A 24,467-nucleotide genomic window follows, 5' to 3' on the forward strand; every position below is an offset into this window, starting at 1 on the left:
AACCGAGGGAGGCTGAGCGCCAGCTGGACCCACCCGTTGGCCATCCGTGCCCTAACTACTGGGCTGTAGGCATCACCTACAGAGATTCAAGCATCTGTCTCCAGGATCATAGATTCTCTTTTATTTCTCTCTATTTCTAAAGATGGTATCTGCTTCTTAACTTATTAATGTCTGGGTAATGTCCACATCCATTTCTTGCTTTTTCAGCTTCCCAGGATCCTGTAGTATTCAATTCCCTGTTTGAAATCACTAACGTGGTTTCTGTTCTCTTGACTCAACCCTGACTGATAACAATTACTAGAATGAAAAGTTCACTTTGTACAATAGGATTGCTTTTTCTGAAATCATAATGTGCAAAAGAGATTCTTCAGATGCCAAGATCCTTGCTACAGAGAAGTAGTTAACAAAAAGCCATGAAAAGTGCTTCTGCAAAATAATCATGATAGTTGTGTTACTTATATCTAAAGCCCTCAAGATCCATAAAAACACCAAGCCTGAAGTGTCAGTTGTAATGGCATTTATATCCCTAAATCCTTCTTCACTCTTCTTGAATCTGTTCCCATGCAGGCCAGCCGAAGCCAACACCTAGGAACCAATATTCCAAGGGACGTTCTGCCAATTGTGCCCGTGGACTTGAGTCTGGATTTTAAATGAGCTAGTAAGTGCTTTAAATTTTTAAAAATATGTATTTTAAAATAAGTATTAAAGTATTTTAAATCAACTTAAAATTCAATACTTTAGTTTAAAATTTAATAAGCATTTATTGACCAGCTCTTTTTGTGGAGAAAAGATTGCTCACACTGGAATGGGGACCTGCATTTGATAAAAGGATTGACCTGAGGATATTGGGAGACGTTTAGACACACAAACTTGTGTTTCTAAAGAAATGGGATTTTTTTTTTTATAGAAATATCTATACCGAAGTAATAATTATGGCTGCTTCTTAGGTCTAGGAATTACTTTATTATTTTTATGATAAGTACATATTACTTTTATTTTAATAAAAAACATATTATAAAGTTCTTCCAGTGCACATTTAAAAGACTTGGATTTAAAAACTGGAATTTACATTCCATTTTTAAGGAAAATGCCTAAAATACCTTTTCAATAAGTGTCTACTGACCACCTATGTGCTACCTGTGGCATTGTATTAAAAGAACCGCAAAGTAAAACACCTACCTCAGGATTTTATTGGCAAGGTTCACAGGCATCTTTGCAATAATTAGCTGACACATAATAGACTCAATAAAAAATTTTAACAAATCCATGAAAGTACCACCAAAATTATTTATTCAAACTCTCATTTCATAGAGGATTATGCCTGTTCTGTTCACTCATCATACACATATCATATTTCATCACTTCTAAGACAAAAATTGCTCCCTTTCAACAACTCTGAAATTAGAATGGGACTTAATATCAATGTGATTTTTTAAAGTATTGTTTCGTAGAAAATTTGCAGAATTTCCTCTTTTATAGTGGTAAACTAAATAACAGTATATTGTACATTGAAAACATCTTAGATTGAATGAAATACCATATATATTTTTTGTATTTTAGAAAATGTATGTGAATATTTAGGTGTGTTTCTCCAAGGTTCAACTGAAAAAAGTTTTCATGGGGCCACACCATTCAGTGAACATTCAAGCCACCAGTGGTCATGTGAAATCCACTACTAATTTATAGATGTTAAAACCAACAGCTGACAAGTAGCAACTTTATAAAAATGTGTACATTTATGAGGGTTTATTTCTCCAGTTTTAAAAACTACTACTAAATGTTAAACATGTGTCTCCTAGTTCGAACTCAGTGCAAAGCAAAAGTGTATGTAAAAATTACGTGCATTTCTAAGCATTTACCTACTTAAAGGATTTTCATATTTTAGTGTTTCAAATTAATCAAAGGTTTAAGAGGTCTAAGAAATATGAAAATGACTAAACTGTAATAACAACTCTGAGAAGTTACAGCAGGAACTGCTAAAATCTAACGATAGATGAAATGTACTGTGAAATCAAAATGAAATGTTATGACAAAGACAGCAAAGAACATTGAAAAAGAAAAAGGAACAATTAATAATGACAAAAAGAACAAAATGTCACCAGACTAATAAAATGTGACTCATCGGTAAGGTATAACCTACACCATCTGCATAATGAAGGACTTAATCTCGTTGTCAGTAAAGTATCAGGCATGCCAATTAGACATCAAATACAGAAATATATCCGATAAATAGTTATTGATAACTACAGGTTCTGTGCATGTCATAACAGGTACATCAGGTTGAAGTCCTTTTGCCATCTCTTAGCCTTTCTCTTTCTTCCACATTTTCTCACCGAGAAGTTTTATGATGTCCGACCTGGGAGACGTAGACAGGTGTCCACTGCCTGTCCCTCACCCTCTCCTGCCAGGGCCTCTGAGATAACTCCACTGAGGACCTTTGGGAGCCACAGTTACCTGCTCTTTCCTCCACTATCCCGCACTTCCTTCTTTTTTGGGATCCGGAACACAGTCTGGAAGTACCCATGCCCTCCGCCCTTCCATCTGGGAGCACCCAATCTCCCTGCTCCGGCCAACGCAGACCCAACTCGCCTGCCCAGTGATCACAGCAGAGTCGACTACCCAGCAAAGAGGACAATATAGTCCATTTTCTGTTGCATACTTTAGGGAATGGTTTCTAAACCTGACAAGTTTTCATCACTATAAAATAAAAAGGGAAATTCACTTAAGACTGTAGCAAACACTGAACTTGGAAAGAAATAGCTCTTGACTTCACCACTAATGTGCGACCTAGATCTAAAAGACAGAAAAAGGTGATGACTAAAAAACTACAGTGCTTTTGTGCCTATGAGTTTACAAAAATGTCATCATCAATGTTTAATTAAACCATTACTATTCACCAGAATAATTTTCCATGAACTTCCAGGTTCTGATTCTTTTTTAAGTTTTCAAGTTCTTTGATTTTATGGGCTTTTTGGTGGAGCAGAAAGGGCAAGATGAAGGCCAGATCAAATCCATATAGGTGAGGTTAAGACTAAGATTGCTGTAAGTGATAAAATTAGCTTTAAGACGACGTTGACCGCTTATGTGATGGTGAGCTTTGTGAGCTTTGCTTTTTCATACAAAACATTTTCAAGAAAGCCCTCTGAAAATGCTTGTGACATAGTGGATATAAAAAAGGATTGACAAGGGAATTCAACCACTGAAGCCAAAATGTGATTTCATAGGCCACTGTTTGACATCGTTGATCTTGGGAGTAAGTTGAACGAACAATTGAGAACAGAGTAAAGGGGGCCCAGCAAAAGATAAAAATACCTAAGAGAATGGCCAGTGACTTGCCTAATTTCCTGGCTTTGAGGAGCTCAAGATGTTCCCTTTGGCGAAGAGCCAGAGAATCTGAATGGAAGAGGGAGTTCACTTTGGAAGCAATTACATTGCAGTTCATCTGGGCTCTTAAAGGAAACAAGAGACTGTTCTTTCTTCCCTGCCTCTCAGAATGAAGAGACACCACTGCTTCCTTAGGTTCTGGAAGAGATGTCCTTGAAAACAGTCCACACTTCAATGACAGTCCACAGTTGCGGGAAGAGACTGGAGACATGAGGTCAGGATGGCTTTGCCACCTACTGAGATTACAACGCTTCCAGAGGCTCCAGTAAATGTACATGTTGAAATAAGCCACAGAGAAGATAGGGAGCAGGAATTCCAAGAGTGACGTGATGACAAGGATATACCACACAGAAAAGAACCCTGGCTCACAGTTCTCCCCAATCTTCCAAGACTGTGAAAACAGAATTGCCGGCCCATGCACAAAGAAGGCCAGCGCCCAGACGGACAGCATCAGAGCCACCATCTTCAGGATCCCAGTGTGTCGAGCTCTGTAATATACCTAAAAGAAACCAAATAAGTTATGTTCAATATAATGAAAAGCCACTGACTGCATGTGTTTCAGGGATGGGAATGCTAACCGGACCGGTGATACGATGTGGACCAGTACAGAGGGTTCAAGTTTGGAAGAGCCTGGGCCTTCAAGGCAAAAACTGTAACCCTCAAGGTTAAACCTATGACATTATAGAAAATGTCAAGCTCAGAATCTACACTAAGAATGTACTTGCCCCCAGTCCACAGACACTAATTTGAACTTTCGAACAATTGAAACTGGATGCACATTTTCACAATGTCCCTCAATCTGCTGGCTGACTCATGACTGGCATTTTTTTTTAATGAAGTGGAATAGTCAGTGTCAGGATATGTCACATATCACAAGGGTATATATTGTTTAAAGAAACTTTTACTTTGGAAATACAGATTTAGACAGAAATGTGTGACCAGAATCACAGTGTAAAATGCACTTCTATCAGTCACTGTCAAAAAGTTTGAAAGCCACTGGCTTTTCTGCTTCCAGTATTGAAGAAGAATCTATCCTGCAGTTTTTCCTGAGACTTCAAGGTGGGGTCAAAAAGAGAAAAAATTGTCATGTGTCTCCCAAGAAGATGAAGTGCAAAGAGAGAGAAGTTTAAACCTGCTGTGGAGAAATACTACAGTGTTATTAATCATGACCGAATCATTTCTTTCCATAATCCTTTCTACCCAATAAAAATGGTGCCAAAGCTGTCATGGCCAGCCACCTTGGGAGACATGGCTGTGGTGAGAGCCACAGTCTCTGTTAAGGGCAAAGAATATTCTAGGTCCACCTGGTCACAAAGATAGGCTTCTGCAAGGGAAAATGAAATCCTAAAAGCGAGAATTCTCGTGGTTCACAGGACCCATGCTCTTTGATAAATCCTGAAATCTTTAAGAATATCTCCTATAGGAAATCCAAAGGCCAACCACCTTATATGAGAGATAAATGTATGAACCAACAACAATATTTTAAGGGTACTTGGAATAAACAACCTCTCAGAATCCCTTTTAGATCAGTAAGATTCCTTCTAGCCAAATGTCCCATGTTTCTGATTTTCTTACTCCAGAAATGATCTACCCATGAAATTGGAACATCCGTCCCTTTTCACTCTCTCTTGTACTATTTTCTCCAAATTTTTAAGTCTTACTCTACAGTGTTTTCCCATTCTTATTAAAAAGGTGCAACATTGCCTGGTACTGTCTTTCTTTGATGGATTGTACATGCTGGGAAGGGTTCACCAATTGGCTGGAGGTAATAGGAAACTGGTTTAACAAAAATCTTACTTTTAAAAACTGCAAGGAAGTGGGGTTTTTTCTTTCCCAAATTTCTGAAGGTAAGCTAAAATACATATGGTGCTGACCACAAGCTCCCATATACCATACGCATTTTTGCCTTCTGCTTCTCATGCCACTAATTAATACATCTCTTGCACTAAATCTAATGATTATGAAGATGGTAACAATACCCAGATGGTCATAAAACTGCATTTAGTTTTTTAATTGCTCTGTTCAGCCTTTGTAATGATATGATGCAATATGCCGGAAGGTGATCTCTTTTCTATTATGCATAAGGTCAAATGGATGATGGCCAGCCAAGGGAACTGAGAACTTGACGCCGATCTCTTCATCTCCAGGTAGTATTGTTGACAGATACTCAAGCATTGCATGAATCCAGGCCCAAGCCAGTTGAAGTGGCCTCCTGACACTACCCATGGCTCAGTTCTCACCCCCTACGGAATATGTGCTTTACTGAGGATATTGCCTCTGACCCCACTTCCTTCCCTGCCCCAATAAGATACCCAAACATTCTGTCAGTGGGTTTCTTTTGGGAGGCAGAGCAGCCCCATGAACTTGTTGGTGTTAATAATGAGATGGGATTACAGAGCTTGTTGTAGGTCGCAATCCCTGAATTGTGACCCCAAAAAGATAATGATGCAATCCTCACACCTAGTACCATGACCATGACCTCATTTGCAAATAGGGTCTTTGCCAATGTCATCCAGTTAAATGACGTCATATCAGTTAGGGTGGGCCCAATCCAACATGACTGGTATTCTTACAAGAAGAGACACAGACGCCCAGGGAGAGCACTGTGCACTGTGGATGCAGAGATTGGAATGACGCATCTCATCGCCAAAGACAGCCAGTAATCCTAGAAGCTAAGAGGAGGGCGTGGAACAGGCTCCACTGGTGGCCTCAGAGAGTGCATGGCCCTGCCTATACCTTGTTTCAGACTTCTGGCCTCCAGAACAAAAATTTATTTCAGAGAAACATTTCTGTTGTTTAAAGCCTCCCAATCTGTGATACTTTGTTCAACAGTCTTAGGAAACTAGGCAACCCTCCCAGCAACAGTATTTTTCATGATTTTGATTTTACAGTTGAGTTCCCTTCTCCCTCTTCAGATAAAGGAATGTTCTCCACGTGGTCTTCATTCGGTGTGCATTTTAATTCACATCCCTTCCAGCGGTGCTGTGCCCCTTCCACCTGCTCTCTCTTGCTTCAGCCCACATGGATCTGCTGCTTCAGGAAACTTGGTTGAGCGCTGTCATCACGTGCTGCCATCTGCATGGAGCCTCCTTTTCCAAATTATCGTCAGGTTTCCATTTCCCAGGCCCAGCCCACCACCCTGCTTTAACAATCTCCTCTACTTTCAGCCACTGCTAGAGCTCAGCCTCCTCACAACCACTTCCTACGAGCCCCGCGCTCTTTGAAGGCTTCCTTCAGGCTCACAGGGCTGCATTTGAGCCATTCACTATCAGAGGTGCAAGTGCTGCCTGAAAGCCCCTGGGAGCAGCTGCGCACTCACGTCTGGAGCGCCTGTTGCACACATGACTGTGTGATGCACAAGGGCCCGGGGTCCCGCTGACCCAGACTGCACCAAGTTTCCAGCCTGCACCATTGCCAGGGGAATTCCTCAAGGCAAGACCAGGAAACAAACCCACCATTTCTCTCTGGACATCACTCCTCATCTTTCTTAACTTCTAAGCACTTTTTCTAACTAGCAAGTTGTCCTTTACCTTCCCATAAACCTGGGGAAGGTTCAAGGGCTTGGACATTCGGTGAAGGAATGTCCCAGTGAACATTAACTGGGAACACCCAGAATGAGTGAAGGCTATGAAGAAATACTAACCTGGAAAGAAAGGAAAATTTTGAAGTACAAATGGAATAGATTGTGGATTAAAGTGCTGTTTTCAAACATTCTGACTGTGACCTAAAGTAAGAAATATGTTTTTACTTCATAGCCAAGTACACAGACTGAAGTATTCATAAAACAATACTTGCATCCATTATATGCAAGGTACTCTGATATTTTATACTCTATTTTTTTAATACTGTTTTATTATGCTCCTTTCCAAATTTTTTTATTTAAAAAAATGTTACTGGTCACAACCCACTGAACTGATTTCCTGACTCAATTAAAGGGTCACAACCTGCAGTTTGAAAAACATTGAGATTATAGGCATCTGAATTGCTAATACAGACTGATCTGCACTCTCTCCATAGTCTGTCCAGTACAAACTGCAGTGGGCTCTGGTGCCAGTGAAGCGCCCAGCGCCCCATGTCTGGCTGTGCCACCATGTCCCTTCTCCCTGCTTCCTAGCTCTGTGGCGGCTCAGCTGGACACCATATGTTTCCCAGCTTCCCTTGCAGTGAGGGAACTGCATGTGACTCCATGTGACTAAACTACACGAATAAAATGTGAGTGGAAATGATTGTGCAATTCTGCACTAATTGATTAAAGAAAATCCCTTTCCCTGGACTTCTGCCCTTTGTTCTTCCTTTCTAGAACCTGGAGTGATAACACTTTAACCAGGCCTAGAGCAGGAGTCAGCAAACTACTGTCCATGGAACAAATGTGCAGCCTACCATCTGTTTGGATAAATAAGGTTTTTTTAAACATATTACCTAATGTGTTATCTATAAGATTACTTATAGACAACATATTACTACAACTGCAGATTTGAGCCATTGCAAAAGACCACAGGTCATTTCATAGCAAAAACTTGTGGACTTCTGCCCTAGAGGATGCAGAGCCACCCCGTTAGCCTGGGTCCCTGGGTGAGTCCCTGGAACAGTCTCCCACCTTCCCTGGACTGTTCCATGACAGCAAAATTAACTTCTATTTTGTTGGAGCCTCTGCATTTTTGAGTCTCTCTGTTAGAGCAGTTTGTCCCTGCCTTATCTTACACAGCCTCCCGATCCCATCTGCCTCCAAGCTGCATAGTCCTCCCTGCCACAGCTGTCGCTGTTCTACACCTCCAGCACCATACTCAGTCCCATTGTGTCGAACCCATTTGTTTATGGATCTGTCTCCACATTAGACTATTATGCTCCTCAAAAATAGAGGCTCTTCATAATCCCTGTTGCACCATAATCCCCCAAAGATTGGGTCCCTCAGACTCAAGAGTCAAAGAAGTTTCCTATCTAAATCTCAAAGATTTCAGATCACTGCCCATATTTCTATGGCCCTCTTTCACCTCTTGTCCTTACCTGGCAACAACCTGGCTTTCTCATTTGTATTATTGCTGATAAGTTTAGCTTGCTTAAGAATTGTCACTACCTTGTTGATAAAGCTATAAATCTTGGGTAAGTTCAGACTTTCTTGGTGTGGGTCCTAAACTGACACTGGGACTGGATCTTTCCAGTTGGTCCCACCGTATAAGCTGTAGCTTCTCTGTATACTGTCTTTTCCTTTGGCCATTCAAAATTGGTTTTCTCATGACATTCAAAAGTCTGGGAGTCTTTCTGCTGGCCCATCAAATTCCATCCTGAGGAAAATATTCAGGTCTCAGTTTGAAGAGTGGAACTGGTAAACCTACTGTGAGCCTTCTGCATGTCCAATCCGCTGTGGACCCAGTATCCCACTTCTGACAACTGCCTTGGGTTTTCTTTGACGCCTTCCCATTTTAGTGGCACGTAGGGGGCAACGTAGCCAAATGACACACAGAAAATGTTCACTAAGGGCCAATGAGAACTTAGTGTCAGATAACAAAAGAATAATCAGGCTCCTCTGGGGTTGTCAATTAAGTAAAAAATTTGACTTAAAAAAATTCTTGCTTGAGAACCCAAAATTCACAAGTATATAATCCTCTAAGGAAGAAAAGTTAGTGTTTTTACTTACAGCATTTGAGACTGACTGGTATCGATCATAGCTGATGAGTACAATATTATACACAGATGTTGTACACAAAAGATAGTCAATAATGAGCCAAAATACACAGGTTTTATTTCCAAAGTTCCAATCAAACATCCTGTAAGGAATGTACAAAGGAATGGAGATTGCGCCTGTATAGGGGAAAAGGGTAAAAAAAAAAAATAGTACCTATAAATGAATACAAAGCAGAGTAGGTACCCAACCCAATGATATATCTGAATTGATCAAAAATGGCTTGATTATAATTTAGAATATTCATGGTATTTCAACCATGAATTCTTATAAACTCAGGACTAATTTCTTACATGTTCTTTAATAACGTTATTGTAATAACTGTCACAAACATCATGCCTCTAATGGTTCCTTACTTCCAAATTAGGTACAGATGCCAACCTGTATTTTGAGCCACATACAGCACAAACCATCTCTACATTCATGACCCAACCCAAACAGGATGGGCCACCCTTCCCTGAGACACATCACACATTTTTACATCTCTTTGCCTCGGCCAACAGCATTCTTTCTTCCTAGAATGTCCTCCTCTCTTCTATGGAGAAGTCTGTTTACTTCCTTCCCATTCTTTACTCCATTCAAAAAATGACTTCCTTGTCACTTTCTTGGAAATGCCTAGGCAGAAGTTACCCTGCCACCAGCACTCTACTATATACTATACTTTGCTCATCTCTCCCTCTCTCATGCACGATATATTCTACTTTACATCATTATCATCTGTTTCTCCTGAGGACTGGGACTATGTTGGAAGTCGATTTTTGTATTTTTCACAACATCTACAGTTGACCAACGGCTCAGACATTTAACTTGAATAAATTAATAACAGCTAATTAGTAGTGGGCAATTACTATAAGCCAGACATTGTGCTATGTGCATTACATATATCATCTCATTTAGCTTCATAGAAACTTTGTGAGGTAGGGACCGTGCTGAGTTAGCAGATAAAGAATCTGAGGCTCGATAAAGGAGACATTATAAGCCCAAAGTCCACTCAAGTAGTAAGTGAAGGAATGGACTGAAACCAGGAAAAGTGATTTCAGAACCCCTACATCTAACCACTGCCCTTCACTGAATGAGCAAATGCACATGTGCTTTAGTTCAGCACAGAAATTGCTTAATTGTGAAAAATGATGAAACTATGTTCCCCTTCCTTTAGCTTTGGAGGGGTTCTGAATTGCACTGACAGTTCAAACAGGTGACACTATTCACTGAAAATATCATCTATGAAGTGCGAGCTCAGCTTATATCTTCCTTCGTTGAGTATCTTCATATTTTATCAGGCACTTGGCAGGAATTCCCATTTTTCATATGGAACCAAGTTAGCCTATGCTTATGGTGCCCTCCCTCTCGAAGGCGTGTGAATGTATGTGTATGCACATATGCACGCGGTATAAAAGAGGTCCTCAGGTTCACCTGACATAAATCAAAGGATCCTCAAAACAGAGATATTTATTATATTTGGCCCAGAGTTGTGCCTTCCAACATAAGTATTTTACACACACACACACACACACACACACACACACACACAGTCATTTCCTCCACAGAATGAGGAAGAAGAGTGCCATGCCAGTAATCATTGACATTATAGGTAGTGCTGTCTGTTGGAAGGTTAAAGGGTGGGGTGTGGGCTAAGAAATCTTTTTCACATACTTTCTGAATTACATGAAAGAGGAAAAGTGTGTTCAAAACCTTAGGAGCTACTTGAATTAGCATTTGGCTGAAAACAGGCTCCAGTCTATTCCTCTGGTTTTAACAAAACCCTACAGTCAGCTTGTGCTCTATGTGACGTTTTGGTACGAACATCATGTGCAGTTCTGTCTTGAGTGGTGAAGATGTTTGTGAATCATTCCAAAGGAGTTCCAAAACTGTGAATCGGAACTATTTCTACAATGAACCCACTCTGAAGCTTTCACTCTAGAATCATACTTTCTGGCCAAATGGACTTGATAAGGAAGACTAAGAGCCAGTTCCTTGGTAAGAGCAATAAGCCTCAGCATGACAGGTTAAGGGGAGAAAAGAGAGAGAAAACCCCACTGTATTTTTTTAAAGGTGGTGAAGGGGGAAAGAAAGGAGATGAGGTAGGAGGAGAGAAGGAAAGGGAAGGAGAGAGAAAAGAAAAGCCCTTAGACCCTCGGTGACTTGCTCCCCTGAGCCAGACTCAGCCTCTCCCAGTCTCACCTCCTGCTACTTCCTCCACTCACTCCCTCATCTCCAGCCCCCGAGCCTCAAATACACCACACACACACCCTCAGATCCTGCACTTCCCTGGGCACGAATCCTCCTCCCTCAGGGAGCCCTGTGTTTACTCAAATGTATCTGGATCAGCGAGCCCTACGCCTAAAGTTTAAATTTCAACCTCCACCTCCAACCTGTTTCCTCTCCCTCCGCATGCTATGCTTTTCTCAACAGCAATCTCCATCCTCTAAAATGCAATATAATTTTATTTATCATTATTCACTTATTCATATTTATGTCTGTCTCTCTACCCTGCTCCCAGTAAAAAGAGAAGCACCATGAGCCAGGGATTTTTGTCCCCATTTTCACAGCAATATCCCCAGTCCCTCAAAGGGCACCTGGGTCAGAACAAAGCAGTACTGCCTGAATGAAGAGGCGAGGATGGCAAAGCCCAGTTTGCTTGAAAATTGCCACCAGTCTGGTATTGCCCCTTCTTTCTGAAGCCAGCTGAGAAGCTACAACTTCCGGGAGAAAATGACAATCAAAAGATGAGGGGAGCTAAAAGCCCCAGTGGGCTCCCTGGACCAAAAAATGAATGGGTAGATCACAGTGAGTGGACAGAGGGTATTACGGACTGAATGTTTATGTTCCCCAAAATTCATTTGCTGAAGCCCTTATCCCTGGGGTGGTTATATTTGGAGATAGAGCCTACAGAGAGGTAAGTAAAGTTAAATGTGGTCGTAAGAGCAGAACCCTAATCCAACAGGAATAGTGTCCTCAGAAGAAACACCAAAGAGCTCCTTCCTCTCTCTCTCTCCACATGCACACAGAGGCCAGGAGGGGGCAGCGAGACCGCAGCCATCTGCAAATCGGGAAGGGAGCCTTCACCAGAACCAGACCGACCAGCTGGCAGCTGAATCTGGGGCTTCCCGGACTCCAGAACCATCCGAAAGCAAACTGCTGTCATTTAAGCCACCCAGACTAGGGCTCTGTGTCGTGGCAGCCAGAGCCAACCAATTCAGAGGGAAAGAGAGTCCTGTACTGAGGCCTGAAGGCAGTAAAGGCAGACCTTGCCATCCTGAAAACACGACTCAAGACTCTGTGTCGGCTGCAACCATCTTTCACTCCTACAGATCCTGTCCGGGCCATCCATCACAAGGTTGCGTAGACCATAAATCCCCACACAGATGTAGGTGTGACGAAAGACCCACAGACGGAAACATTAGACATATGAGACTAATTTTATAGCTATTGATAAATACAGATAGTACTTTTTTTCCTGGAATAGTGTACAGATAAGATATATTTATATCAATGTAGCTAGTACTGAAACTTTTCCTAAATGAAATTTTGTTTTCCAACATTAAATTCAGCCTGAGAAGCTACCAGGGGGCCACTAATTTTGATTTTCAACAGGCAACCGATTCTGAAACCTATGAGAAGAGGGCATTCATCCAGAAAGCCCACAGTACTGAGCACATGCGAGGCCCTGATCTGCCCTGCCACGTGGTTCTAGGGCTCCAGGTCTCATGACCCCAGCTATTAGGAATTGCTGGCTGACAGCCACAGAGAACCTCTCAGTGTTCTGCCCTGGCCCACCAGCACTGCCAGGAGTCCTACAGGCTTAGAGCTGAAGGGCACTTCCAAACATGGCAGAGGAGAAAGAACAACATTGACACAACACTCATATCTTGTTACCAAAAACTCTGAGACTGTTCTAACTTGCTGATGGAGGGGGGCCACTAGGACCGCTGAATAACCGCATCTGCATGGACGCTGCTCAAAGATGAGCCACATCTCTATGTCGTAGGGCTCAGGCCCACGACAGTGGCACTGGCCTGATGCTGACCCTGGGCCGTACACAGAGACGCTCTCTTCTTATTGGGAACCATCTTTGTTCAAAAACTTCAGGCCTCGGGTTTTCTCAGCTGGGGACAGTTTTGCCCATCCTTCCTTACCATCAGGTACTCAGGGCTCACCCGCTGTGAGTTGGCCAAAATACACAATCAACTTTAAGCACTGAGTGTTATCTAAAAGATACACAGTTCTGTGAAGGAGCAGAGGGACAAGCACATAAATATACTCATACGTATATGTGTTCATGTGAACATAGATAATGATATGGAAGGATCTACATCCAGTTGTTGATGTTGGTTACCTAGCAGGGCAAAACCGAGAAGAGAAACAGGAGGTTGTTGTGGTTCCTAATGCTTCTATATTACGTACCCACCTTTATCTCTGACCCTGTCATTTCTATGCCATGGCTCCTAAATCAATCTCTCCAGCCAGAAGTCTCCTCCAGAACCTTGATCAATGCAATGTCAGAAGCATAAGTGGCCCTCCCCAAGGCTCTCTGTTTCTACTAATAACGCCATAGTTTTCTTGTCCCCAGAACTCGACCTTTAACTCACCTTTGTCCTTCCCCTGCCAGCTCTGCCGCCTGGACATTTCCACCCTTGTTGGGAGCCACACAAAGACAACAAGATGGCCACAGTTCATGAGGTTCCTGCTTCACTTCCTGGAGATTAGCTGCGAGCCCGCGCGCGCCAACAAGAAAGCCCGCGCGCGCCAAGAGATACTCTTCTCCCCCTCCTTCCCCATTATCATATACCAATCAGAATGTAACTCGCTGCGCCTGCAGCCAATCCCCTGCTTACAAGTATCCTATGGTCCACTCTGCCCCTGAACACTGGTGTATATCTACCCCCGTCTTACAATAAAATTTGAGGGCTTGATCAGAATACTGTCTTGCCTTCGCTCTTCTCTCGCCCCCATTTTCTTTCAGGTCGGATCCCCCTCGTCCCCACAAATAACTAGGTCCCGCTGGACGGGACAAGTGGCGCCCAACGTGGGGCTCGAGGCGCGGATCCTTCGCAGGCGGACCCCCGAGTAAGATATCGTCTGGCCAGACCCCTTCTTGATGAAACAATAGGAGACGCCTTTCGCCGCTCACGGAGGTCGTCGTCCCTGGTGAGTACCGGCCGCCTTACAAGAAAATGGGAACTAAATTAAGTAAAGAAGCGGTCTTCATAAGAGACCTAAAAAGTTCACTTAGGGAGAGAGGAGTTCGAGTTAAAAAGAAAGACTTGGTAAAGTTTTTTATTTTTGTTGATGAAGTCTGTCCGTGGTTTATCATTAATGGCCCCGAAATTCATCCTAAAAAATGGCAGAAAGTAGGTAGAGATTTAAATGATTATCTTATCAAAAACGGCCCTGACTCTGTTCCTGTTTCAGTATTTTCCTATTGGGGTCTTATCAGAGATATTGTTGAAAATACTGACCCTGATAAACGTCAACTCTTGTCAGTGGCAGAATATTGCCTCCGCCCCCTATCTCGGGCGGCCTCAAAATCGTCTCTTTCGAGTGATCCCCCTGCCCCAAAATCAGCTAAATCCCCCTCCCCTAGCCCGACACCATCTTTGCTCGGTGCCCTCCATGATACCCCTCCCAAATGTTGCATTTATCCGCCTCTCCCTCGAGATTCGGACTTTGTCGATACACAAAAGGTTTTTCCAGTCGTGACTAAGAGCCAAAATGGCGAGCCTTTAGATCCGGGAGACGCGGCTGAACTAGAAGACGAAGCGGCCAAGTATCACAACCCAGATTGGCCTCTTGCCGCCCCGTCGCTTAACCCCCCTTCTTACACACCCCCAGTTTTGAAAAGAGCCTCTTACACTCCCTCTATTCAGCCTCCCAATGTTTGCGCCCCGGCCTTTTTGCCCCCGTCGGCCCCTCCGCTACCCCCTCCGGCTCCCGGTCCTGTTAGCCCCCCTACCAGCACTGAAGACCTAATAGCACAGATAGTAGAACAAAGAATAACTTGCCATCTCCAAAAATTAGTTGTCTCCCAACCAGTTCGTCCCGCATTATATTCGCAAAGGGGCCTCTCTAAGAAACCGCTTACAGCCACAAAACCTAAAAAACAACCTAAAAAACTGCTCTTTCCTGTTCTTACCCGGGCCTCCGCCCGCTCTGGCCCCACCTCCACAACACATAGCCCGGAGGAGGGCGATCTTGAAAGCGACGGCGAAGACGCCCCTGCTGCTCAGGAAATAGAAAGTGAGGGAGAGGAGCAGGCTGAGCCAGAGCCGGCCGAGCCTGCTGATGGCCCTAGAGAATTTCACAAAATCCATTTCAAAAGCTTAAAAGAGCTGAACGCGGCCGTTAAAGCTTATGGCCCCAATGCCCCTTTTACCCTTTCTGTTCTTGATTCGCTGTCTCGAGGAGGACATTTACTCCCAGGTGAATGGCTGCGTATAGTCCAGGCTTTGCTGACCGTTGTCAGACCATCGCTGCTGCCAATGTAAAAGACCCTCATTCCCCAACAGCGTCCTGGACTTTTGATAAGCTTACGGGACAGGGCAGATATATCTCTGAAACCAGGCAGCAGCGCCTTCCCCTTGGTCTTTTATCTCAAGTGAAAGATGCCGCTTTGGGCGCTTGGATATCACTCCCTGCTTCCGGGACTGCTAACACTCCTCTAACTAAGATCACTCAAAGCTCGCAAGAAGACTATAGCGAATTTGTTAGCAGACTGTTAGAGGCCGCCGAAAGGACCCTTGGTTCCGCGGCTGCCAATGATAAGATTGTAAAACAGCTAGCCTATGAAAACGCCAATTCGGCATGTCGAGCCGTCCTCCGCGGTAAGACTCGAGACAAAACTCTTGATGAAATGCTGAGAATGTGTAGAGATGTCGATCCTTTTACATCCAAAGTCCAAGCCCTTTTAGCTGTAGGTGCCGCTGTTCAAACTCCCCCGGCTTCTTATCCTCCTTCCTTCCCCAAGGGCGCACCGCCTATGCGTAACTGCTTTAAATGTGGACAGCCAGGCCATTTCGCTCGCCAATGCCCTACCACAGCTCCTCCTCCTAGAGTTGGGTCAGTCCCCGGTATTTGCCCTCGCTGCCATAAGGGGCGGCACTGGGCCAAAGAGTGCCGTAACAATCCAACAAATCCTTTTTACAGTACCACAAATCCTTTCACCCCCCCTTTTCAGGGAAACGGGCTGAGGGGCCAGCCCCGGGCCCCCCAGCCAATTCCATTTCAGCCGGCCTCGGGGAACAGCCTAGCTGTAGCACTCCCGCCCTCTATCGGGCCACACCCGGGAGTGCAGGACTTGACCTCTGTGCCTCCTCCTCAACAATATTAACGCCTGAAGAGGGAATTACAATTATTTCCACAGGAATTTATGGCCCACCTCCCAAAGATACTTATTTTCTAATTTTAGGGCGAGCTTCCACCACAATAAACGGCCTTATTGTCCACCCTTCCTTAGTTGACAATGACTATACTGGAGAAATAAAAATTCTTGCTAGTGCCCCCCAGTGCCCTGTCAGCATTATGAAAGGTCAGCGCCTTGCGCAGGCGCTCCCCCTCCCTTTAAGTACATCTCACCCTGCTATTCATAAGCAGCGAGGCTCCTCTACCCCAGGTTCTTCAGACTTATATTGGATCCAAGCTATTACTAAAGAACGCCCCACTCTTAAACTTAAGATCCAAGGAAAAGTATTTGAAGGAATTTTAGATTCGGGGGCCGACTCTACGGTCATATCTCAGGCTTCATGGCCCTCCAGCTGGCCCTTACACGCTTCCTTGACCCATCTACAAGGAATTGGGCAGTCAAGAAACACCTTACAGAGCTCACAGTTATTAAACTGGGAAGATGAAGAAGGAAATACCGGATTCATTCAACCCTTCGTAGTTCCTGGGTTGCCGGTAAATCTTTGGGGAAGAGATATCCTCTCTCAAATGAAGGTCATCATGTGTAGCCCTAATGAAGTTGTAACACAGCAGATGCTTTCACAGGGTTACCTCCCTGGTCAGGGGTTGGGCAAACTAAAACAGGGAGATCCCAACCCGATACTGGCCACGCCTAAGATAGACCGCTCAGGTTTAGGGTTTGAAAAACATTTTTCGTAAGGGCCGTTGCTCCTCCTGCACTCCAGGCAGACAAGATTACTTGGAAAAGTGATGTTCCTGTCTGGATCGATCAATGGCCCCTTACCACTATAAAATTAAATGCAGCCATAGAGTTAGTGCAAGAACAGCTGGCTGCTGGACATATTGAACCTTCTACATCCCCTTGGAACACCCCAATCTTTGTAATCCAAAAGAAATCAGGCAAGTGGAGGCTCCTACAAGACCTCAGGGCGGTTAATAAGACTATGGTCTCTATGGGCGCATTACAACCGGGAATTCCCTCTCCAATAGCCATCCCTAAAGGGTATGTCAAATTAGTAATTGATCTAAAAGATTGCTTTTTCTCCATACCTTTGCATCCTGATGATTGCAAACGTTTTGCCTTTAGTATACCCATTACCAATTGTGTAAGGCCTTCTCCCCGGTTTCAGTGGAGAGTTCTCCCACAAGGAATGGCCAACAGCCCCACTCTTTGCCAAAAGTTTGTAGCCCAGACTATAGACCCCTTTAGGTTGCTCTTCCCCACTTTGTATATTATCCATTATATAGATGATATTCTTCTTGCCGGTCCTGACCAGCAACAGCTCTATGCGGCCAGTCAACAGCTAGTCACTGCCCTCCGAGATCGAGGACTACAAATTTCCCCAGAAAAAGCCCAGGTCCACCCCCCCCAACTTTTTTTAGGCTTTGAATTATTTTCTAATAAAATCCTCACTCAAAAAATTCAGTTAAAGAGAAGCTCCTTAAACACTCTTAATGATTTTCAGCGTCTGCTAGGAGACATCAACTGGCTCAGGCCTTATTTAAAGCTGACCACCGGAGAGTTAAAGCCCTTGTTTGATGTCCTACGTGGAGACCCTGATCCTTCCTCCCCCCGCTCGCTTTCATCAGAAGCACAAAGGGCATTAACCATTGTAGAGCGGGCTATTTCTGAACAGACCATTAGCTACTTCTCTCCACATCTAAGTTTGTGGCTGCTCATTTTCCCTACCCCCTTCTCCCCTACAGGAGTCCTTTGGCAAAACCATCCACTATTTTGGGTTCATTTGCCAGCCTCCCCCCCTAGAGTCTTAGCTACCTATCCTCAATTAGTTGCTGCCCTCTTACGTTTAGGCCGAGAGGCAGCTCTCAAGTTGTTTGGGAGAGACCCTGAAGTTATAACCCTCCCATACAATACATCTCAATTACAATGGCTTATTCAACATGATGATGATTGGGCAATTAGCTGCACCTCCTTCCAAGGGACAATAGACAATCATTACCCTGCAGACAGATTAGTCCAGTTCCTTCAAAAGACCCCGGTTGTCTTTCCCAAGAGGACTAAAACCACGCCAATTGCTGGGGCCGTAATGGTGTTCTCTGATGGGTCCTCCTCCGGTATAGCCGCTTTCAGTATTAATGGGCAAGTTACCCGAATACAGACAGACCTCTCTTCTGCACAACTTGTTGAACTAACTGCAATAATCAAAGTTTTTGAGCTTTTAATAGATGCCCCCTTTAACCTTTACACTGACAGTGCCTATGTAGCAACCTCTGTTCCCCTATTAGAGACAGTGCCTTACATACGTCCCTCTACAAATGCTTCCCCCCTATTCGCAAAATTGCAAAAATTAATTCTAAACCGCGATGCCCCTTTTTTCATCGGGCACATACGCGCTCACACTGGCCTTCCAGGGCCGCTTGCCAAAGGCAATGACAGAGTTGATCTGGCGACTCAATTAGTAGCCTCTGTCACGTCAGACTCACCCTTGGCTGCAGCCCAACGGGCTCATGAACTACATCATCTCAATGCTCATACTCTTAGACTCAAATTTTCAATCACCCGAGAACAGGCCCGCCAAATAGTTCGGCAATGTCAAGGATGTCTAACTCTCCTCCCAGAGCCTCATAACGGAATCAACCCCCAGGGGTTAGTTCCAGGAGAGATATGGCAAATGGATGTCACTCATTACCCTCCCTTTGGTAAATTAAAATATATCCATGTGTCTATTGACACATGTAGTGGTTTCCTATGTGCATCCTTGCAAACGGGAGAGGCAACTAAAAATGTTATTACCCATGTTCTCTCATGCCTGGCATATCTACCACCACCTAAAATCTTAAAAACTGACAATGGGCCTGGATACGCCAGCTCTAGCTTTAAACAGTTCTGTGCGCAGTTAGGTATTAAGCACATAACAGGAATTCCCTATAATCCCCAAGGCCAAGGCATTGTTGAAAGAGCCCACTTAACCCTTAAAAACATGTTATTCAAACTTCAGTCGGGGGGAGAAGTACTCTATCCGAAAACAGGTAATGCAAAGACACTCCTAAATCATGCACTGTTTGTTCTTAATTTCCTTACTTATGACTCCGCGGGTAAAACCGCTGCTGATCGCCTTTGGCATCCCTCCACGGCAGATAATTATGCACAGGCTATGTGGAGAGATCCGATGACCAACACATGGCACGGGCCTGACCCTGTGCTCATATGGGGGAAAGGACATGCTTGTATATATGATGCTAAGGCACAAAATGCCCGATGGCTCCCAGATAGGCTCATTAAACTCCTAGACACAAATAGAGGCAAAAACAATAATAATTCCAGTCCAGGGCATATTAACCCCTGAGAAGCCTTCCCTTTCTGTTTATTTTCAGGAGGCAAAAATGAAGATTTCTACACTATTGACCCTCGTCATGACCTTTCGCCCCGTTTGGACCCATCAGATTTTCAATTTCACCTGGACAGTCACCAGTGAAGCAGGAGACGTCGTTTTCAGTTCTTCTACCTTAGCAAGTTCCCCCCCATGGCCTGTTCTTGCCCCTGACCTCTGTGACTTGGCCGCTGGAGCTTCTGCAGCCTGGGGGACCCCAGACATTTACTTTCCTTTTTCCACCTCCCCTGAGACCTACCCTGAGGGACAATCTACCACCTCTCCTGGGTGTAACAACACCCCTAGGAGAACCTACCTCAGAGAAACAGAATTTTATGTTTGCCCGGGAGCTCATAGAGATCGAGCCCTTAACTATAAATGTGGATATAGAGACTCCTATTTCTGTGACTCCTGGGGGTGTGAGACTACAGGAGATGCTAGTTGGAAGCCTAGCTCCACCTGGGATTATATAACTGTAAGTAGGGCTTGGAATCCCAAGCCTAACTCAACTGTTACCCCAGAATGTCAAAGCACCCAATCCACAAGGGGGCGATGTACACCGCTCTCCATTGCCTTTACTGACAAGGGAAAAAGGGCCCCTATTGATAGATGGCTCAGGGGACATGAATGGGGGCTAAGGCTTTATGTTTCAGGAAAGGACCCTGGGCTCACTTTTAAAATCAAATTAATTCGATCCATTCCAAACGCCAACAAGCACGTTGTCCTTGGCCCTATTGCCCCTAAGGCAAGAGACCCAAGACCTTCTAACCCTTCTCCCCTGTCTACTAGTACTGTTTTCCAGGCCTTGCTCCCCCCAGTTTTACCCTCTACAGGCGAAATCCTTAAAGGCCTGGCTAATGTGACTGCAGAATCCCTTAACTCCACTGGATATAGCGAGTGCTGGTTATGTTTCTCCCCCGTTCCCCCGTTTTACGAAGGGATAGCAGTTTTAGTAAACACCTCAGCAGACCTCATACTTACCAATGACTCCAGCAAGACTCGCTGGTCAGACCCCTCCCGTTTTTCAGAGACCTCTCCGGGTCTCACATTGACGCAGCTTTCGGGAATAGGCCTCTGTATACATAGCCCCGTCTTGCGTCTACCCCCTCAGCTAATACCCATTTGTAACAGCTCCTTCTCACCCCCGCTGTCCTATGAATTCCTTGTCGCGCCCAACGGTACTTATTTTGCTTGCTCCTTTGGCATAACGCCCTCTGTTAACCCGCGCTTGCTAATATCTAACAATGAATATTGTGTTTTAGTCATGCTCATGCCCAAGATTTCCATACATCCCACCGAAGACCTCCTTCCATATTACTCGGGCTCTACTCGCACTAAGCGTGAGCCAGTAACCGCCATTACCTTATCTGTGATATTAAGATTAAGAGCAGCTGGGGCTGGAACAGGCATTGCCTCCATAATTACTTCTAAACAACAATATTATGCTCTTAGTCAGGCTATTGATAAAGACATACAAAATCTGCAAGAAGGTTTAGACAGCCTGAAAGAATCTGTTGTCTCTCTCTCTGAGGTAGTGCTCCAAAATCGCCGAGGGTTAGACCTCCTTTTCCTGAAAGAAGGAGGCCTCTGCGCTGCTCTTAAAGAAGAATGTTGCTTCTATAAAGACAAAACAGGGTTAGTGCAAGATAGCATTGATAAAGTTAAGAAAAACCTAGAAGCCAGGCAAAAACAAAGAGAAAAGGATGAGGCCTGGTATAAAAACTAGACCTCTGCCACCCCTTGGTTAACTACTCTGATCCCCACCATCCTTGGACCCTTGGCAGGATTCTTCCTTTTAGTGTCTCTTGGCCCTTGGGCCTTAAGAAAACTGACAGTTTTTATTCGAGAGCAGGTTGACCAGCTCGTCAAGCCAGCGGTTGCTGTTCATTATCACAGACTTACAGCCTGTGATGAAGAGTCTTACACCGAACCAACCAATGCTCCCGGTCTCCGGTTCTCAACTTTACAGGCGCCTCAACCATGGTACCATCGATTCTGGCACCGTACTTAATGTGGCCCATATGCTGGTCAGCCAGAACCAGACATACCCCTAACTATGAGGGTATGGGCATCGAGATGAGTGCGAGACAAAGTACCGCAAGGGAGGGTTCTTCCTAGAACCTCTCTGGTCCTCCCTGAGAATACGCCTGGCTTGCATAGAGGTTGGTATCCATATGTACATAAAGCCTTGATATATTAAGATCAATTTGGCTTTCAGCTCTGCCTCTCCTCCCTAAAAGATACCGAGAGCATTTGCGAAATGTTACCCTGCTGGAGGAGCCAGGCCTCTATTCCCTCACTCGATTAAGGCCCACCTTTCTGAAATAAATAGAAAGGGAGGAGATGTTGGGAGCCACACAAAGACAACAAGATGGCCACAGTTCATGAGGTTCCTGCTTCACTTCCTGGAGATTAGCTGCGAGCCCGCGCGCGCCAACAAGAAAGCCCGCGCGCGCCAAGAGATACTCTTCTCCCCCTCCTTCCCCATTATCATATACCAATCAGAATGTAACTCGCTGCGCCTGCAGCCAATCCCCTGCTTACAAGTATCCTATGGTCCACTCTGCCCCTGAACACTGGTGTATATCTACCCCCGTCTTACAATAAAATTTGAGGGCTTGATCAGAATACTGTCTTGCCTTCGCTCTTCTCTCGCCCCCATTTTCTTTCAGGTCGGATCCCCCTCGTCCCCACAAATAACTAGGTCCCGCTGGACGGGACACACCCTCATCCTAGCTCAGAGCCTAATCACATGACCGCTGCTTAGGTAGCTGCAGGATCGTTTCTGTCACCACACTGCACCCGCTCCAGCTTCTGTCACCTACTATATCTCCTCTGATGCCGCTAAGGAAAAGCTTCAATCTATCCACTCACTCACCTGCTTTAAAAATCTTCTAAGTTTCCACATTGCCTGCTGAATACACTCCAATCCAGATTCACACTAGCATTCAAGGTCCTTCAAAATATAAAATCCGACTATTCCAACTTTATCCCCTAGTGTTCTCAGAGTGCCATGTGCACACTAGCCAGCCTGAAGCTCACACTTGGCAAGATATGCAGAGTAACTGTCCACCAGCACATCTTTGCTGACCCTTGGAATACTCCCCCCTGCTGCACTTCTGCCTATGGAAATCCTACCCATGCTCCAGGGCTCCGTGTGGATGCTGCTATCCACTGATCCTCCTCTGAGTGCCCACAGCCCCTGGCAGCTCTTCTGGGGTCCTCACATTGCTCTACATTGTGACAGTCATTTGTGAACGACCCTTATCCATTCTACTATATTGAGACCTTCTGAAGAAAGAGATGAACCTGGTCTTCTATATATCTCCTCATTATCTGATCGTGCTAGAGTTCCTAACAGAACTTACACATGGCAGGTACTCTACTAACATTCAGGTGACACATATCTGCAGAGAAATCAAGAGAAGAGGACTAGCATTTTTTGAGCAACCGCTGTGTTCCAGGCAATAAGTACTCTATGAATCTTGTTTCATTTTAACACAAAAGCATGCATTTATGTAGCTATAGACAATGACAAATGAAATTATACTAGAAGTTCCTATAAAACAATATCATCAACTGACATTTCTGTATATACCTAAAAACCCAAACATGCAAGGCGAAGAGCTCCAGAAACAAGTAACTCTTAGACTAAAACAATTTGAGAACTATTCTGGACTTATTTTTATTTGATCAAAAGGAAATAAACTGTTTTCAGATAAAAATTCCCCTACAAGCCTGATTTACACATATAACATTCCCCTAAAGTAGCATATAGCCTCCCCTGAACTTTGAGCCTTAAACTTTTTGTTTTTAATCATCCCCAATTTCATAGTTTCTTGAAATAAAAAAAGCTTATTTTAAGGTTTTAGAAATAAATTATAATTGGAAAAGATTATCTTAAATAAAGATAAGTAACTTACCGACAAAGAAGTCAGAAATGGCCAAGTTAAGGAAAAAATAGTTACTTCGACGTCTAAGGTTTTTGTCCACCAGAAAAGCTAAAATGACCATGGCATTTCCTAGCATTATAGCAAAAGCTAGTAAGCTCATGAAAAATGCTAGAGTAATGCGAGTGCTTAGTGCTGAAATAACTGTGCTATTAGTAGCTGACATCTCATCAAATGATGAAGAAGCTCAGTATAGCAAATTAATTAAGCAAAGCAATTCTGACAAGTATGTTTTCCAGTCAGATACCTAAAATATATAGTTTCCTACTCACAACAACATTTTTCAAAATCTAATGATGATCTCCTAGTACTTCCTGATTCTTGATAAAGCAGACTTGTGGTAACAGTTTCCCTTTAACTGACACTGAAAAGGTTATTTCCAGAAGACAGTGAAACGTTTTAACAAAAACATTTTAATGTGATTCATCCATCTCCCATTTATAGAGCAATATGATAGAATACATATAAAATAGAATTGAGACATTGTATAGGTAAGAAATAAGGCTTAAATGAGATTCATTTTTAAACTAATATACATCCAGTTACATGTTCCCCTCTGAGCACGATGGATTGATTAACAGGGCTGAATACACCAGCCCATCTGAACCAACCAACAACTGGGCAAAATATATGAAATGATGGTTTTTAAGGCATTGGGCATCAGGCAGTGAAGGCCGATGATCCCCAAGAGAACAGGAGAAAATGAGGTGAGCCCTGCAGTTG

The 24,467-nt window shown here is 44.0% G+C and overlaps 1 protein-coding gene across 1 annotated transcript; it reads right to left on the minus strand.

Moving 5' to 3' along the window:
* Positions 1-992: 992 nt before the first annotated feature.
* On the minus strand, positions 993-23,975 carry HRH4 (histamine receptor H4). The gene is made up of 3 exons (XM_036897257.2): positions 23,718-23,975; positions 9,020-9,183; positions 993-3,883 (listed from the first exon to the last, which is right to left on the minus strand). Exons 1-3 carry the CDS (start codon positions 23,908-23,910, stop codon positions 3,062-3,064), a joined length of 1,179 nt encoding a protein of 392 aa, XP_036753152.2. The 5' UTR covers positions 23,911-23,975; the 3' UTR covers positions 993-3,061.
* Between the last annotated feature and the right edge of the window lie 492 nt (positions 23,976-24,467).

This window comes from Manis pentadactyla, chromosome 6, assembly GCF_030020395.1.
Source record: "Manis pentadactyla isolate mManPen7 chromosome 6, mManPen7.hap1, whole genome shotgun sequence".
Classification (NCBI taxonomy): Eukaryota; Metazoa; Chordata; class Mammalia; order Pholidota; family Manidae; genus Manis; species Manis pentadactyla.